Source organism: Salmo salar, chromosome ssa13, assembly GCF_905237065.1.
Source record: "Salmo salar chromosome ssa13, Ssal_v3.1, whole genome shotgun sequence".
Classification (NCBI taxonomy): domain Eukaryota; kingdom Metazoa; phylum Chordata; class Actinopteri; order Salmoniformes; family Salmonidae; genus Salmo; species Salmo salar.
The window spans coordinates 54,328,312-54,348,230 of NC_059454.1; the positions used below are offsets into that span (position 1 = coordinate 54,328,312).

General features: G+C 42.3%; 1 protein-coding gene across 1 annotated transcript; it reads left to right on the top strand.

Moving 5' to 3' along the window:
* Positions 1–1,509: 1,509 nt before the first annotated feature.
* On the top strand, positions 1,510–18,378 carry pfdn1 (prefoldin subunit 1). The gene is given in 4 exon segments (NM_001141510.2): positions 1,510–1,566; positions 2,213–2,379; positions 5,390–5,474; positions 17,970–18,378. Coding segments are annotated over 4 exon segments (369 nt in total). The 5' UTR covers positions 1,510–1,533; the 3' UTR covers positions 18,054–18,378.
* Positions 18,379–19,919: the final 1,541 nt, after the last annotated feature.

Here is a 19,919-nt window from a genome sequence, read left to right on the forward strand (position 1 = left end):
TCACTGTAAGGTCTACACCTATTGTATTTGGCGCATGTGACAAATAACATTTGAGGAGAACACAGTGGCATCCATCATTCTTAAATGGAAGCAGTTTGGATCAAGCAAGACTCTTCCTAGAGCTGTCCACCCAGCCAAACTGAGCAATCAGGGGAGAAGGGCCTTGGTCAGGGAGGTGACCAAGAACCTGATGGTCACTCTGACAGAGCTCCAGAGTTCCTCTGTGGAGATGGGAGAACCTTACAGAAGGACAACCATCTCTGCAGCACTCCACTAATCAAGCCTTTATGGAAAAGTGGACAGGCACATGACAGCCCGCTTGGAGTTTGCCAAAAGGCACCTAAAGGACTCTCAAACAATGAGAAACAAGATTCTTTGTTCTGGTGAAACCAGGATTGAACTCTTTAGCCTGAATGCCAAGTGTCACGTCTGTCTGGAGGAAACCTGGCACCATCCCTACGGTGAAGCATGGTGGTGGGGGTGTTTTTCAGCGGCAGGGACTGGGAGACTAGTCAGGATCGAGGGAAAGATGAATGGAGCAAAGTACAGAGAGATCCTTGATGAAACCTGCTCCAGAGCACTCAGGACCTCAGACTGGGGCAAACGTTCACATTCCAACAGGACAACAACCCTAAGCACACAGCCAAGACAATGCAGGAGTGTCTTCGGGACAAGTTTCTGAATGTCCTTGAGTGGCCCAGCCAGAGCCCGGACTTGAATCCGATTGAACATCTCTAGAGAGACCTGAAAATAGCTGCACAGCGACGCTCCCCATCCAACCTGACTTGAGCTTGAGAGGATCTGCAGAGAACAATGGGAGAAGCTCCCCAAATACAGGTGTGCCAAGCTTGTAGCGTCATACCCAAGAAGACTTCAGGCTGTAATCGCTGCCAAAGGTGCTTCAACAAAGTACTGAGTAAAGGATCTGAATACTTTTATTTTAATACATTTTTTATTTTATAAATTTGCTAATTTAAAAAATATATATTTTGCTTTGCCATTATGGGGTATTGTGTGTAGATTTTTTTTCAAACTATTTTAGAATAAGGCTGTAAATGTAACAAAATGTGGAAAAAGTGTTGCACTGTATTTATATTCTGGCTCATCCTAATATTTAAATTTGAATTAATTCCATTATTTTACTTTTTAGATTTGCTTGTATTGTTAGATATTACTTCATAGTTGGAGCAAGGAACATAATCATTTCGCTACACCCGCAATAACATCTGCTAAATATGTGTATGTGACCAATAACATTTTATTTGATTCACTACCATCTGTGCCATAAAGGTATAGACCTCAAGGCAAAGGCCATAGTACTCTCACATACAGAGAACATGTATTACAGCTTTGATGATGCTGGCAAAATATGACATTATACCAGCCATAATCATTAAACCAAATGCTTTTCAGCCATCCATCTGTCAAATAAAATGATGCATGGTAAAAGTACGTCTCTGGGCCGGCTGAACAAGCCCGGAACTGTAGGCTACTTTTATGGGCGTGGTTCGTTGTTACGTTCTCGTGTTCAACATGGCGGCCCCCATAGATTTAGAGCTGAAGAAGGTAAATCATTTAATCCTCTTTTCATTCTTTCTATCAAATACAATGGTCGATTAAGTTAAGTGTAACGGGGACATGATTCAACAGTTTTCAAAAATGATGTATGTGTTATTTATAACAAAGCGTTAAGAGGTGATTGAGTAATGCTGCATGGCTTGTGCGCTAACGTTAGCTTGCTAGCCAACGTCAGTTTCTGAATTCATGCGCTGTCAGTTAGCTAGCTAGCTCGTGGAAGTTGTTAGTTATCTAGCAACAGTGTGTAGATACTAGCTAGATGAAAGATTTGACACGATTAGTCATCACTTACATTTTCATCAGCCAATATTAGACCTAGTTAGTCAAACAAAACTAAAACAAGTCAAAGCACAAGGCTGTTATAGCTAGCCTGCTAACTAACGCTAGCTGTAATAAGCAGAGATGGTTCCTCAGTGATAGGACAATGGGATCATTTTGACCAGACCTAGGTTCACAATTTGCTATCATTTCAAATACTTACTAAAACTATGCTAGTCTTGAGCTTGCCTGTTGCAACAGAACAGTCCTAAAAGTGCAAACCACACCCAAATCAAGCGATTTCAAATATGTCTTGTATAGAACTCAGGTCAGATTATTGATGATTGAAATAATGCTGTCTTATTTGTTCATGCAGGCCTTTGCAGAGCTGCAATCGAAAATGATTGACACACAACAAAAGGCGAAACTGGCAGATCTTCAGATCGACCAGCTCACTCGCATGAAGAAACATGCCAACCTGACACATGCAGAAATAAAAACCCTACCAGACAACACCCGCATGTATGAAGGAGTAGGACGCATGTGAGTAGTATTCTCTGGCTGTTTACTGTTGGATTTCACTAATAGAACACTTCCCATGAAGAAACATAGGTAATCCTTATGTATGTATTCATGTAGCCTATATATGAATTATAACATATATATATATATAACATTTCTCATAAATAGTTATGCGTAACGACATTAAATCGTATTTATTTTTAATTGTTATAATGGGGGCCCCCCTTCCAGCATTGGGGAACATCCTGCCAACCCCTTGCATGCACTCACCATGTCTATTTCAATGGGGACAAGCACTGTTTGTCACAAACTGTTCAAATCACTCTTGATGGTGGAGAGAATTTTGCAGGTTAAATGCTGATTTCCTTAAATTCTACACATTTTGGGGTGCAAAGAACATTTTGCCGTTTTAAAACATATTTTCTTGCAATTTTAGAGGGCAAGCCCCACAGTTTGGGAACCACTGTTGTAGATGACTATTCATCTTGTCATATGCTCTAATGCAGGGGTTCCCAAACTTTTTTGCCCACGACCCAACTAGGGCTGTGGCGGGCATGACGTTGTCAGCTAGTTATTGTCATGCAAAAGACCGCCGTCATGCTAAATATACACCATCACCATAAATCCATTATTTATTTTAGTCAGTTCTAAAGAAACATGATATGAAGAAAATGTATTTCAGAAGAACAGAATGAGTTTTTTATATATATTTTTTTTTTTTTATTTAACTAGGCAAGTCAGTTATGAACAAAGTCGGATGACGCTGGGCCAATTGTGTGCCGCCCTATGGGACTCCCAATCACGGCCGGTTGTGATACAGCCTGGATTCGAACCAGGGTGTCTGTAGTGACACATCTAGTACTGAGGTGCAGTACCTTAGACCGCTGCGCCACTCGGGAGCCCAATGTTACGTTAGTTATCTGGCTATGCTCATTGGTTGTAGACTTGTTCATTTAGCTGGCAAGATATTCTTATAAGTCCCGTGCCATTATTTTATAGTAAGAAGAATATAATTGAACTTAGCTGAATGAAATAGAAAGGATATTTTTACCATTATGGAGCGAGTGCGCTTATGAAGTGAGCGTAAAAGGGATCATTTGAAACAGGTCCTATATGCTAGATTTTGTTATTTGGGAACTTTAGTTGTGAATGATACCAACCTTAGAATGTCTTAGAAATCAAAACATAGTTTTGGTCACGTAGTGTATGTGGACACCTGCTCGTCGAACATCTTATTCCAAAATCATGGGATTTAATATGGAGTTGGTCCCCCCTTTGCTGTTATAACAGCCTCCACTCTTCTGGGAAGGCTTTCTACTAGATGTTGGAACATTGCTGCGGGGACTTGCTTCCATTCAGCCACGAGCATTAGTGAGGTCGGGCACTGATGTTGGGTGATTAGGCTTGGCTCGCAGTCGGCATTCCAATCAATCCCAAAGGTATTCGTGGGGTTGAGGTCAGAGCTCTGTGCAGACCAGTCAAGTTCTTCCACACCGATCTGGACAAACCATTTCTCTATGGACCTCGTGTTGTGCACGGGGGCATTGTCATGCTGAAACAGGAAAGTTGGAAGCACAGAATCGTCTTGAATGTCATTGTATGCGTTGGATAATAATAGTTGATGCAAACTAGGCATCTAGGGTTTTTCCAGCAGGACAATGCACCATGCCACACAGCCAGGTCAATTAAGGTGTGGATGGAGGACCACCAGATCAAGACCCTGTCATGGCCGGCCCAATCTCCAGACCTGAACCCCATTGAAAACCTCTGGAATGTGATCAAGAGGAAGAAAGATGGTCACAAGCCATCAAACAAAGCCGAGCTGCTTGAATTTTTGCACCAGGAGTGGCATGATGTCATCCAACATCAATGTGAAAGACTGGTGGAGAGCATGCCAAGACGCATGAAAGCTGTGATTGGAAAATTAGGGTTATTCCACCAAATATTGATTTCTGAACTCTTCCAAAGTTCAAACATTAGTATTGTGTTTAAAAATGAATATGAACTTATTTTCTTTGCATTATTTGAGGTATGACAACACTGCATCATTTTTGTTATTTTGACCAGTTGTCATTTTCTGCAAATAAATGCTCTAAATGACCATATTTGTATTTGGGAGAAATGTTGCCAGTAGTTTATAGAATAAAACAGAAATGTAAATTTTACCCAAACACATAACTATAAATAGTAAAACTAGAGAAACTGATCATTTTGCAGAGGTCTCTTAATTTTTTCTGGAGCTGTATATTCTCAGTTATGCATGTCAATGCTTAAATCACATTAGATCACCAAAAAAATTTGGGGGGGGTCTTGAAGAAAACCAAAAATAAATGTGGGTGTGTAATTCCCCTCTAATTGTGCATCTGGGCCTTTTAATTGTGCATCTAGCGAATGAGAAATGTGCCGGTTTAACAATGGTTCTGTACGGCTGCTGCTCATTTCATGTCAGTTAGCAAATAACATAGTAGATACAAATGATTTCCTTCCTCATGATATACTTCTGCCAGGTAAGCCTACTTTGCACTTAACATTTAATTGAAAAGGTTTTGGGGAAAGTATTTCTGTTAATCCACAGACGGTTATCACATCAACTGGCTACACACAGAGTGATAGAGAAACACATGCACCACACACAGGCTATATTGCTGGAAATTAATTGGCAGATATTGTGTTATGTTTGGCTTTTTACGCCAATAGTGTTTAACCAGGTGTGGGATAATGTCAATGTTGCGTTGATTAGATACTACCTGGGAGCTTGTGGTGTCTGATACTTGTGAGATTTGTTTATGACAGTTTGCAGTAGAAAACATGAAATATTGCATGTACTTTCTGAGCGGTTTGGCGAGCTACTCCTATGTGGGCTGCGAGCTACTGGTAGCTTGAGATTGACCTGTTGGAGACCCCTGCTCTATGCTAAAAGAGTCCGTCATTGAAACACACCAGACCCTAGTCTCTGCAGTTGTCTAGGGTTGGGTTTTTGAGACACCTCACACACTGACTTCATGCTCTCCTCTCACTCTTGCTCTCTCAGGTTCATCTTGCAGTCTAAAGAAGATATCAACACACAGTTGACTTACAAACAGAAGACAGCAGATGAGAAAATTAAGGAGCTTGAGGTATGCAGTAATATTGACACATTTTTTTAATTTTTTTTTATTTAACTAGGCAAGTCAGTTAAGAACAAATTATTATTTACAATGACAGCCTAGGAACAGTGGGTTAACTGCCTTGTTCAGGGGCAGAACGACAGATTCTTACCTTGTCAGCTCGGTGATTTGATCCACGAACCTTTCCGTTACTGGCCCAACGCTCTAACCACTAGGCTACCTATGTGCACATAGATCCAGACACTTTTGAATATTTCAAAGGTTCAGTCCTCGATATCTCTCCCACTTAGCTTAAGACTTCCTGTAGATCAGTGTTGGGATCAATTCACTTTTACATTTCCTCGGTTAAAGAAGTGAATTGAAATGCAACTCTTGAATTTCCAGTCACTTTCTGAATTGACCCAAACCCTACTGTAGATGTTGTAGTCAATACACTGTGTGCATTCCTTCCTTGCATTCCTTCCACAGCCGCTCTTTAAAAAAAATCAGAAATGGATGTTTGTTTTCTCTTTGAACTCTCCAATATAGCCTGTAGCATTTTCTGTTCCATGTATGCTATTCATATTTGAGACCAAATGAATGATGGCTTAAGGGCATTTTTATATCGGGTTGAAACAGATATCTGAAAAAACAGGCATCTCATGCTTGCCAAATACAAATGGTGCAAATAACATATTATTCACTTCTAAAATATACAAATGTGTTCTTCCATTATGAAGTCGGTGGCTGTGTGAATGGCCCTGTGTCTATTTTAAGCAACTTGACAGTGACACTGGGTTACTAGGCCATGACGGAAGTGACTGAGATAACCACCTCTTTAGCGCAGCAAGCATGGAATTCTCTCCCCCTATGTGTTTAGATATAGAAAGTGACAGAGAGACATAAACACTCCCACAACCTTTCTGTAGCATCTTTAAGTGGAACTCCAAGAGCTGTTCCTTACTCAAGTTTTAGCAGACACAAAAAGCTTTTCCTGGGTGTTGAGTTGGGGTTTCACTCCTATTTCTCTACTTCTGAAGTACGTAGAAATGCAAATAACATGGAGTTTATTACCCCAACAACTAGTGTCAAAGACCTTTGATTGAACCTGTGGTGTGAGATGTATCATGTCAAAATGACATTCCAGCCTGACCTGTCAAGAACATGGCCTATGGGGACAACTCCCATACACCACCCTGTACCGTAGGAGATATTGGTCACAAAGAATGCCGCCCGCTGGATTATTTTATTTTTTAACTAATGTTTCTCACTGTGGTCTTCTGTCTGCAATTGATCAGAAGAGCAGTTCTTAGTTTCGTCCTTGTGGAAACAAGCATTGGGTTCAGTGGGATTTCCCTTTGTTATATCAATCAACAGTTGGTTTGACTCAATAGGCACCTTTCCACTCTTCAATGTAACATAAGTGCAAAGTTGAATATAACTGTATATTTCAGGGAAGGGATGTTGTCAGGTGCTCCATTGGGCCTTGTGTATCAAAGGGAGCTACTGCATTTGTGTTCTATGCAAACAAAGGGAAGTCTAACTTCTGTGGTGACCTGGGTGGTCCTGCTTGAAACAATTGAGCCTGTCTACCAAAACAGAAATGTTTTGGTATGCTTCCCCAGATTTGTGCTTCGACACAATCCTGTCTCGGAGCTATATGTACAATTACTTCGACCTCATGGCTTGGTTTTTGCTCTGACATGCACTGTCAATTGTGGGACCTTATATAGACAGGTGTGTGCCTTTCCAAATCATGTCCAATCAAGTTGTAGAAACATTGAGGATGATCAATGGAAACAGGATGCACCTGAGCTCAATTTTGCGTGTCATAGCGAAGTGTCTGAATACTTATGTAAATAAGGTATTTTTTACCTTTGCAAAAATTTCTAAAAATCTATTTTTGCTTTGCCATTATTGGATACTATGTGTAGATTGATGGGAAATTGTATATAATTTAATCCATTTTAGAATAAGGTTGTAATGCAACAAAATCGGAAAAAGACAACCGGTCTGAATACTTTCCGAATGCACTGTATTTAGGCTTGCCATAACAAAGGGGTTAAATACTTATTGACTCGAGACATTTCAGCTTTTCGTTTTTAATTCATTTGTAAGCATGTGAATACTTTCTGAAAGTATGGTTTCTGGCCCTGGGTCTTCGATTTTCTGGGTCTGAATGTGGCCTTGTCCAGTGGTGGGGTGTAATCCCAGACAAGCCCATGACATCACCCTGGTCAACTCTGTGGCTCTGGAGTGACGCCCAGGGTTTCCCTCTTACGGGACAGGATTGTGGTCATAGCCTCACTCACTCGCAATAGAACTGGCATTTCAAACAGATGATATTTTCCTTTTTTGCCAACTAACGCCTTCCAGCCATTTTCTGTTTCATTAGTCTGTGCTGTTTCCCATGGTTACTGTGTGGCTAGTGCTACAAAAACAAATTGCTTTGTTGTTAGCTGAAAGACTGCAAATAGCAGACCACATTTATGTTTTTGAACTTTTGGAGAATCTTCTTCGTTCTATATACGTGGTGGGTTTGTTGCCAAAAACAAGACTGCTCTCTGTTTGTGAAGGCTAACTGCTTCCCACCGTCAGTGAATGACCCCTAACTCAGACCCTGAGTCACTTTACTCTTTGGATTGTCATTTCATTTTTTTCACACCTGTGTACAGAGAGACCAATTTTAATCATTTAAATGTTTTATTTTAACCTTGTATTTAACTAGGCAAGTCAGTTAAGAACAAATTCTTATTTACGATGACGGCCTACACCGGCCAACGCTGGGCCAATTGTTCGCTGCCCTATGGGACTCCCAATCACGGCCGGTTGTGATACAGCCTGGATTTGAACCACTATCTTAGTGCCTAGCACTAAGATGCAGTGCCTTAGACCGCTGCGCCACTCAGGAGCCCAGGATTGCCACCAATGGACCCACTCACACTGTATTTAGATCCAGCCTGGAAGTTATCTCGTGTCCGTGCATGAATTCATCTCGGAGGGGTTCCACTGGTAAGTTATGAGGTTACATGATTCATCAGTATCCCAGTGGGCCTGCTTCCCCTCGTGATACCCAGGTATGTGTGATGATGCAGAAACAATGACGTTAATGAGGCACTGCTTTGGCCACTGTACAGACTGTCATTGTACTTAGTCTGTGATGACATGTCTTTTAAACAACTGTCAGCGCCCTGTGTTATAGTTCTTCTCTATTTCAACGGGTTATTAAGGGGTGATATATATTATTATTACCCCTGGGGTTTCGGAGGATGGGGAGATGTTGGTTGCATAGCCATTTAACACTTCAACCAAGCAGCAACCTCATGTTGTTCAAAGAACCAATGTGATTTGCATCCACATGTGAAATGGAAACGTTTGTTTTGGGGTCGTTCCATTTGATTTCAATCACTTTTTGACCGCACCCATTTTGATTTGAACGATAATGTCCATACATATTTGCACATGGTAGAAGTGGTCAGAAAGTAACTTTTTAGACCTGAATGCCAAAACATTTAGGAGATAGAGGGGCTCAAAGTTGACACGTTTTGCATACCCTACCATCCATTTCTTCATCACTGGAAAAGACAAACTGTTGAGTTTTATATAATTTAAAAGCTTACAGTGTTGGCAAACTATTGTATAGTTTCTTGAAAACAATTAGTTAATAAAATAGTCTTTAAAAAAAAAATGTTTTAAACCTTCAACGTAATTTATTTTCATTTACGCATATGTTGTAGCTTAGACCCTATTTTACATCATCTGAGGTGTTTGTGTTGTGCCCGCCACCGGTTGAGACACAACATGCTCTTGAATACTGGGTGGGTGTCATGTTTTGGCTGATAAATGTATTAAAATGTGAATGAAATAGAAATTAACTGGCAACACGTAGATGGTTGGAGGTCCACACATCAGAGAATGTTGACTTGAACGAGAATATCAGTTTTAAATAATACTGTCAATCATCCATAGGAAACCTATTGAAATCATAAAAACATCGATTGTAGAACAGACATTCAATGGTGGGTGGACCAGTGGCAATCTTTGTGGAACTAATTGGAAGTTTCGATTTCAATGATGTGCCAGCTAAATTGCAGTGGTCTGAATTGTATGAATTCTATTTCTACGATTTGAAATGACACCCAGTCTCTATTCAGTCTGTACTCAACCAATGGCAGGCACAACACAAACACCTCAGATGATGTAAAATAGGGTCTAATTAAAGGTAAAAAAAAAGACTGTTTTTACACCCATGTTTGTAAGCTTTTAAATTATATAAAACTACTTTTACCATTTTTTTTATTTTACCTTTTATTTAACTAGGCAAGTCAGTTAAGAACAAATTCTTATTTTCAACGACGGCCTAGGAACAGTGGGTTAACTGCCAGTTCAGGGGCAGAACGACAGACCTTGTCAGCTCGGGGATTTGAACTTGCAACTTTTCGGTTACTAGTCCAACACTCTAACCACTAGGCTACGCTGCCACCCACTAGGCTACACTGCCATGAGCAAATATGCATGACATTTTTGTTCAAATCAAAAGGGGTGCCATCAAAAAGTGATTGAAATCAAATAGAAAGACCTTTAGGTGTTTACAGCGCCTTCGGAAAGTATTCATACCCTTTGACATATTCCACATTTTGTTGTTAATAGCCTGAATTAAAAAATTTATCAAAAAAAAAAAAATTGGGTCTATTTATTTTTACCCCTTTTTCTCCCCAATTTCATGGTATCCAATTGGTAGTTAGTCTTGTCTCATCGCTGCAACTCCCGTACGGACTCGGGAGAGGCGAATTCCGAGAGCCGTGCGTCCTCCGAAACAAAACCCCACCAAGCCGCACTGCTTCTTGACACAATGCCCGCTTAACCCGGAAGTCAGCTGCACCAATGTGTCGGAGGAAACATCGTACACCTGGCGACCGTGTCACACCTTTGGTGGCGATTACAGCTTTGAGTCAACTTGGGTATGTCTTTATCAGCTTTGCACATCTGGATTTGGGGATTTTCTCCCATTCTTCCTTGCAGATTTTCTCAAGCTCTGTTAAGCAATCAAGTCTTTCCACAGATTTTCAGTAAACCTAAGGAGAAATAGTACTGCCAATAAAATAACAATAACGAGACTGCATACAAGGGGTACCGGTACCGAGTCAATGTGCAGGGATACGGGTCAGTTGATGTAATTGAGGTAATATGTACATGTAGGTATAGTGACTGCATAGATAATAAACAGAGTAGAAACGTGTGTGAAGGAACCTGTGTGGCAACAATATGTGTGTGTGTTGGAGTGTCAGTATGTGTGAGTGTGTGGTTAGAGTCCAGTGAGTGTCCATCGAGTAAGTAAAATACATAATAATACAATTAGGGGTACTTGGGAATGTAAAACTTCACCCCAGCATGTCATTTGCACTCTGTAGCAGGTTCTCATCAAGGATTTGCCTGTGTTTGGCTCCGTTCATTGTTCCCTCAATCCTTATTAGTCTCCCAGTCCCTACCGATGAAAAGCATATTTATATTCTTCCTCAGCTTTATGCCTCATCACAATTATATCTCGGAGATCTACAGACAGTTCCTTGGCAAAGTTTCTGCTCTGACATGCTCTGTCAACTGTGGGACCTTATAGACAGGTGTATTTCTTTCTAAATAATTTCCAAACAATTTAATTGGCCACAGGTGGACTCCAAGTTGTAGTGACATTTCAAGGATGATCAAAGGAAATTGGATGCGCCTGAGCTCAATTTTGAGTTTCATAGAAAAGGGGTGTGAATACTTATGTAAATGATATCAAATAAAAATGTATTTGTCACATGCGCCGAATACAACAACCTTACTGAGAAATGCTTACTTACAAGCCCTTAACCAGATCAAGAAATGGAGTTAAGAAATAACGAGGGTATGTACAGTGGGTACCGGTACCGAGTCAATGTGCAAGGGTACAGGTTACTCAAGGAAATTTGTACATGTAGGTAGGGGTGAAGTGACTATGCATAGATAATAAACAGTGAATAGCAGCAGTGTAAAAAATGGGGGGGGGGGAGCAGCAATGTGAATAGTCCAAGTGGCCATTTGATTGTTCATCAGTCTTATGGCTTGAAAATGAAGGAGCCTTTTGGAGCTGGACTTGGCGCTCTGGTACCGCTTGCCGTGCGGGAGTATAGAGAACAGTCTATGACTTGAGTGACTGGAGTCTTTGACAACTTTTTGGGCCTTCCTCAGACATCGCCTAGGATAGGGTCCTTGATGGCAGGAAGCTTGGTCCCAGTGATGTACTGGGCTGTACGCAGTACCTTCTGTTGCGCCTTGCGGTCGGATGCCATGCAGTTGCCATACCAGTCGGTGATGCAATCGGTCAGGATGCTCTCGATGGTGCAGCTGTGGAACTTTTTGAGGATCTGGGGACCCATGCCAAATCTTTTCAGTCTCCTGAGGGGGAAAAGGTGTTGTCGTGCCCTCTTCACGACTAAATTGGTGTGTTTGGACTCTGATAGTTTGTTGGTGATGTGGACACCAAGAAACTTAACTCTTGACCCGCTCCACTTCAGCCCCATTGATGTTAATGGGGACCTGTTTGGCCCTCCTTTTCCTGTAGTCTGCGATCAGCTCCTTTTGTCTTGCTCATATTGAGGGAGAGGTTGTTGTCCTGGCCTCTGACCACCTCCCTATGGGCTGTATCATCATTGTTGGTGATCTGACCTACCACCGTTGTCGTCAGCAAACTTAATGATGGTGTTGGAGTCATGCTTGGCAAGGCAGTCGTGGGTGAACAGGGAGTATAGAAGGGGACTAAGCACGCACCCCTGAGGGGCCCCCGTGTTGAGGATCAGCATGTCAGATGTGTTGCTGCCTACCCTTACCACCTCTGTCAGGAAGCCCAGGATCCAGTTGCAGAGGGTGTTTTAGTCCCAGGGTCCTAAGCTTAGTGATGAGCTTTGAGGGCACTATGGTGTTGAGCGCTGATCTGTAGTCAATGAACAGCATTCTCACATAGGTGTTCCTTTTGTCCAGGTATGAAAGGGCAGAGTGGAGTGCGATTTGACATTGCGTCATCTGTGGATATGTTGGGGCTGTATGCAAATTGAAGTGGGTCTAGGGTTTCCGGGATGATGATGTTGATTGATTTGAGCCATGACCAGCCTTTGAAAGCACTTCATGGCTACCGACGTGAGTGCTACGAGGCGGTAGTCATTTAGGCAGGTTACCTTCACTTTCTTGGGCACAGGGACTATGGTGTTCTGCTTGAAACATGTAGGTATTACAGACTTGGCCAGGGACAGGTTGAAAATGTCCGTGAAGACACTTCCCAGTTGGTCCGTGCGTGCTTTGAGTACACGTCCTGGTAATAAGTCTGGCCCCGCAGCGTTGTGAATGTGGACCTGTTTAAAGGTCTTGCTCACATCGGCCATGGTGAGCGTTATCACATCAGTCGTCCGGAACAGCTGGTCCTCTCATTCATGCTTCAGTGTTGCTTGCCTCGAGCTTGCATAAAAGGCATTAGCTCGGCTGGTAGGCTTACGTCGCTGGGCAGCTCTCGGCTGTGTTTCCCTTGTAGTCTGTAATAGTTTGCAATCCCTGCCACTTCCGACGAGCGTCAGTACCAGTGTAGTAGGATTCAATCTTAGTCCTGTATTGATGCTTTGCCTGTTTTTATGATTCGTCTGAGGGCATAGCGGGATTTCCTATAAACGTCCGGATTAGTGTCCAGCTCCTTGAAGCGCCAGCTCTAGCCTTTAGCTCGGTTCGGATGTTGCCTGTAGTCCATGGCTTCTGGTTGGGATATGTACGTATGGTCACTGTGGGGACGACGTCGTCGATGCACTCATTGATGAAGCCGGTGATTGAGGTGGTATACTCCTCAATGCCATTGGATGAATCCCGGAAACATTCCAGTCCTGTAGCGTAGCATCCCCGTCATCTGACCACTTCCGTATTGAGTGAGTTACTGGTACTTCCTTCTTTAGTTTTGTTATGGTCAGATTTGCCAAATGAAGGGCAAGGGAGAGCTTTGTACGCGTCTGTGTGTGGAGTAAAGCTGGTGTAAAAATGTTTTGCCCCCTCTGGTTGCACATTTAACATGCTGGTAGAAATTAGGTTAAATGGATTTAAGTTTGCCTGCATTAAAGTCCCTGGCCACCAGGAGCGCCTCTTTTGCATGAGCATTTTCTTGTTTGCTTTTGGCCTTATACAGCTCGTTGAGAGCGGTCCTAGTGCCAGCATCGGTTTGTTGTGTTAAATAGACGACTACGAATAATATAGATGAGAATATAGATGGTCAGTTTATCATGAGGCACTCAGCCTCAGGCGAGCAATACCTCGAGACTTCTTTAATATTAGACATTGCACACCAGTTGTTATTGACAAATAGACACGCACCCCTGCCCCTCGTCTTACCAGACGTAGCTGCTCTGTCCTGCTAATGCACGGAAAACCCAGCCAGCTCTATATTATCCGTGTCGTCGTTCAGCCACGACTCGGTGAAACATAAAATATTACAGTTTTTAATTTCCCGTTGGTAGGATAGTCTTGATCGTAGATCATCCAGTTCAGTTTCCAGCGATTGCACGTTGGCCAATAGGATGAATGGTAGTGGCAGTTTACCCAATCGCCAACAAATTCTCATAAGGCACCCCGATCTCCGCCCCCTGTATCTCCGTCTTTTCTTTAGGCGAATTGTAGGGATTTGGGCGTGGTCTCATGAAAGAAAAATATATTACATGTATTTCATTTTTTATCAATTTGCAACAATTTCTAAAAATGTTTTTACTTTGTCATTATGTGGAATTGGGTGAGAGAACAAGTCTATTTAATCCAGTTTGAATTCAGGCTGAAACACAACCAAATGTTAAATAGGTCAAGGGGTATGAATACTTTCTTAAGGCACAGTAAATAGGACTATGAGTCATCAGTAAATGTCAAGTAATCATTGGCAGAATTGTTCTGTTGACATTTGTTAGAAACTTCGATGACATCAAGCGTGCATCATTATTAGTTCAGAATAGGCTTCCTCTGCATCTGATGCAGGAACTCAACATGACAACGGGTCTATTTGTTGTTCTGTCTGTGTGCAGTCTTTCTACCTCGTCGTTGTTGCCCTGGCTGAAGTCCTCAGAGCTGGTCATCGCATACATGAGAGCATCCATGCACTGTACAACAAGACTCACTGACCTGACAGCCACCCACCCACATAAATGCAAGAGGACCAGCATTGATTCCATAAGCTCAACATTAGATGAGGGTATATTGACTCCATGACACTGCCTGTTTGAGGTCAATAGGGCATCCCTAACGATTCTTGTTTAATGGGATGGCCCCTTGGGCTTCGTCACTCGGCTACGTTCGTTTTTGACCGTAACATAAATATGTGAATAAACAAAAGGCTCAACATTTCTTGCATTCCACACTGGTGAGAGGGCACATATTTTGCCTTAGATATGGGTCTTAACATGTTTTGACAAGGAAAATTATACACACTACAGTGCATTCGGAAAGTATTCAGACCCCTCAACATTTTCCATATTTTGTTACAGCCTTATTCTAAAATTGATTAAATATTTTTTTTTTCATCATCAATCTACAAAATACCCCATAATGACAAAGCAAAAATGTTGGAGTGTCCCCCATTCTTCTCTGCAGATGCTCTCAAGCTCTGTCAGGTTGGATGGGGAGCATCTCTGCACAGTTATTTTCAGGTCTCTCCAGAGATGTTTGATACACAAGCCTAAGATTACCATGCACAATGCCAAGCGTCGGCTGGAGTGGCGTAAAGCTCGCTGCCATTGGACTCTGGAACAGTGGAAACGTCCTCTGGAGTGATGAATCACGCTTCATCATCTGGTAGTCCGACAGACAAATCTGGGTTTGGCGGATGCCAGGAGACACTACATGCCCCAATGCATAGTGCCAACTGTAAAGTTTGGTGGAGGAGGGTTAATGGTCTAGGGCTGTTTTTCATGGTTCAGGCACCTTAGTTCGGGTGAAGGGAATTACCTGGATGTCTGCATAAATTGGTCATCAAATTTTATCTGATCTTCATCTAAGTCACAACAATAGACAAACAGTGTGCTTAAACTAATAACACACATTGTTGTATTTTTCTTGTCTATATTGAATAAATAATTTAAACACTCACAGTATAGGTTGGAAAAGGCTAATGGCTAATCCAAAAGTTGATTGGAGTAAGGAGTCAGCTAACCTGGAGTCCAATCAATGAGACAAGATTAGAGATGTTGGTTAGAGCTGCCTTGCCCTATAAAAAACACTCACAAAATTTGAGTTTGCTAATCACAAGAAGCATTGCTTGATGTGAACCATGCCTCGAACAAAAGAGATCTCAGAAGACCTAAGATTAAGAATTGTTGACTTGCATAAAGCTGGAAAGAGTTACAAAAGTATTTCTAAAAGCCTTGATGTTCATGAGTCCACGGTAAGACACATTTTCAATAAATGGAGAAAGTTCAGCACTGTTGCTACTCTCCCTAGGGGTGGCCGTCCTGAAAAGATGACTGCAAGAGCACAGTGCAGAATGCTCAATGAGGTTAAGAAGAATCCTAGAGTGTCAGCTGAAGACTTACCGAAATCTCTGGAACATGCTAAACATCTGTCTACGATACGTAAAACACAAAACAAGAATGGTGTTCATGGGAGGACACCACGGAAGAAGCCACTGCTTTCCAAAAAAAACATTGCTGCACGTCTGAAGTGTGCATAAGTGCACGTGGATGTTCCACAGCACTACTGGCAAAATATTCTGTGGACAGATTTAACTGAAGTTGAGTTGTTTGGAAGGAACACTGTGTGGAGAAAAAAAAAAGGCACAGCACATCATCAAAACCTCATCCCAACTGTAAAGTATGGTGGAGTGAGCATCATGGTTTGGGGCTGCTTCAGGGCCTGGACAGCTTGCTATCATCGACGGAAAAAATGAATTCCCAAGTTTATCAAAACATTTGCAGGAGAATGTAAGGCTATCTGTCTGCCAATTGAAGCTCAACCGAAGTTGGGTGATGCAACAGGACAACGACCGAAAACACAGAAGTAAATCAACAACAGAATGGCTTCAACAGAAGAAAATATGCCTTCTGGAGTGGCCCAGTCAGAGTCCTGTCCTCAACCCGATTTGAGATGCTGTGGCATGACCTCAAAGAGAGCAGTTCACACCAGACATCCCAAGAATATTGCTAAACTGAAACAGTTTTGTAAAGAGGAATGGTCCAAAATTCCTCCTGACTGTTGTGCAGGTCTGATCCGCAACTACAGGAAACATTTGGTTGAGGTTCTTGCTGCCAAACGAGGGTCACCCAGTTATTAAATCCAAGGGTTCACATACTTTTTCCAACCTGTGCTGTGAATGTTCACATGGTGTGTTCATTAAAGACATGAAAATGTATAATTGTTTGTGTTTTATTAGTTTAATCAGACCATGTTTATCTTGTTGTGACCTAGCTGAAGATCAGATCAAATTTTCTGACCAATTTATGCAGAAATCCAGGTATTTCCAACAGGTTAACATACTTTTTCTTGCCACTGTACAATTACATTCTAGATGATTCTGTGCTTCCAACTTTGTAGCAACAGTTTGGGGAAGGCCCTTTCCTATTTCAGCATGACAATGCCCCCGTGCACAAAGTGAAGTCCATACAGAAATGGTTTATCAAGATCGGTGTGGAAGAATTTGACTGGCCTGCACAGAGCCCCCACTTCAACCCCATCGAACACCTTTGGGATGAATTTGAACTCCCGACTGCGAGCCAGGCCTAATCGCCCAACGTCAGTGCCCGACCTCACTAATGCTCTTGTGGCTGAATGGAAGCAAGTCCCCGCAGCAATTTTCCAACATTTAGTGGAAAGCCTTCCCAGAAGAGTGGAGGCTGTTATAGCACCAAAGGGTGGACCAACTCCACATCAATACACATGATTTTGGAATGAGATGTTTGACGAGCATGTGTCCATATACTTTTGGTCATGTAGTGTACACCCCCCCCCTATTCTCTGTTATAGGCCCATATATTCTGTGGAGCAAGACTGACTGGGTAGTAATAGCACTCTTTTTATTATTACTTGACTGACTGTAGGCCTATAAATTCATATTAACAGAAATGATGTGCCTGGTCTATAGCATTGAAGTGATCCTAAACTATCTGTGAAAGGTGCTGTAAGTCCCTTTTATAGGCCACATTCTCCGACTCACTCACCAGGTGTCCGTGGCCTTTTCCCTACAGCATTTAGAACTTCATGTAGAGTAACTTTTCATTGAAACTGGCTCCGGGAGTGGATATTTGGATAGTTCTTTGTACAGAAAGGTTTAAATGGTATGCCCATCGATTTCACTTACATTTCAGGAAATCCTATTTAGGTTATGTGTCTCTCTGTATGTAGGTATCTTTGTGTAGACATGTACATGTATCAATTTCTTGTGTTCCCCAGTATTGTGAAGACATCTGCCATCTCCAGAAATGGAAAAAGGGAAAATATCCCTCTGAGGTCATGATGGGTAAGTGAGTGGTTGACTGAATCTGTCCTTTGTCCTCTCCACAGCAAAAGAAGACGTACCTGGAGCGCACTGTGAAGGATGCTGAGGACAACATCAGAGAAATGCTCATGTCCAGGAGGGCCCAGTGAGATAGAAACACCAATACAAATGCACACTTTCGCTAATTTGTGACTTCCCTCTGATATAATTTGTGTATGTTATAATCGGCTACAGTAACCCTTAATAACTGACCAAGCAGGTGCTGTTGTCCACATGGAGTCTGAGGTTTTCTTGCTTCTGTGCCAGTACTCATCTGCCCTGTTACTTAAGTTATACAATCTGAAGTGACTGTATCTTCACATTTAAATGATCCACTTGGAAAGTGTCTTGCAATGTCATTTTAACTTCAGAATTTTTTTGTTTGTTACTGCTGCAGTTTGTTGATATGATAATTAAAATGGTTATTGAAACGAGAGGATTGTGCCTTGTGTTTATTTTAGAGGCTTATTGCACTTATTGGCTGCTGGTGTGACTGTTTAATCAGTCAAGGGTAGACTTATTTGATTCCTGTATTCGCATGTGCACGATTGTTTGTTCCTTCCTATACGTCACTGGTTTCCTGTCAGGAGGTTTTGGGCTTCCTGATATCCTGTCTGCTCTCTCTCCATCTCTCTCTCTCTCTCTCTCTCCCTTGAATTGTCCTCTTGCCCTCCCCTCCCTGTCTTTGACTTCACCACCCCACTCTGAATCACTGATTGTGTGTCCGTCTGTCTGTTGGCGATGTTCTATAACAGAGTAAGAAGTCTCCACCCATAAAATACAGTTGAGGGCTTAATCATACTGCACTTTGCTGTATGCATCGTCTTGCTGTGTCTTAACTTAGTTATTCTAAAAGGTAAAATATCCCGTGATCTTGATTGGAATGTACAGTCGTGGCCAAAAGTTTTGAGAATGACAAATATGAATTTTCACAAAGTCTGCTGCCTCAGTTTGTATGATGTCAATTTGCATATACTCCAGAATGTTATGAAGAGTGCTCAGATTAATTGCAAAGTCCGTCTTTGCCATGCAAATGAACTGAATCCCCCAAAAAACATTTCCAATGCATTTCAGCCCTGCCACAGAAGGACCAGCTGACATAATGTCAGTGATTCTCTCGTTAACACAGGTGTGAGTGTTGACGAAGACAAGGCTGGAGATCACTCTGTCATGCTGATTGAGTTCGAATAACAGACTGGAAGCTTCAAAAGGAGGGTGGTGCTTGGAATCATTGTTCTTGCTCTGTCAACCATTGTTACCTGCAAGGAAACACGTGCCGTCATCATTGCTTTGCACAAAAAGGGCTTCAAAGGCAAGGATATTGCTGCCAGTAAGATTGCACCTAAATCAACCATTTATCGGATCATCAAGAACTTCAAGGAGAGCGGTTCAATTGTTCTAAAGTTGATTCAGCTGCGGGATCGGGGCACCACCAGTACAGAGCTTGCTCAGGAATGGCAGCAGGCAGGTGTGAGTGCATCTGCACGAACAGTGAGGTGAAGACTTTTGGAGGATGGCCTGGTGTCAAGAAGGGCAGCAAAGAAGCCACTTCTCTCCAGGAAAAACATCAGGGACAGACTGATATTATGCAAAAGGTACAGGGATTGGACTGCTGAGGACTGGGGTAAAGTCACTTTCTGTGATGAATCCCCTTTCCGATTGTTTGAGGCATCCGGAAGAAAGCTTGTCCGGAGAAGACGAGGTGAGCGCTACCATCAGTCCCGTGTCATGCCAACAGTAAAGCATCCTGAGACCATTCATGTGTGGGGTTGCTTCTCAGCCAAGAGAGTGGGCTCACTCACAATTTTTCCTAAGAACACAGCCATGAATAAAGAATGGTACCAACACATCCTCCGAGAGCAACTTCTCCCAACCATCCAGGAACAGTTTGGTGACGAACAATGCCTTTTCCAGCATGATGGAGCACCTTGCCATAAGGCAAAAGTGATAACTAAGGGGCTCGGGGAACAAAACAT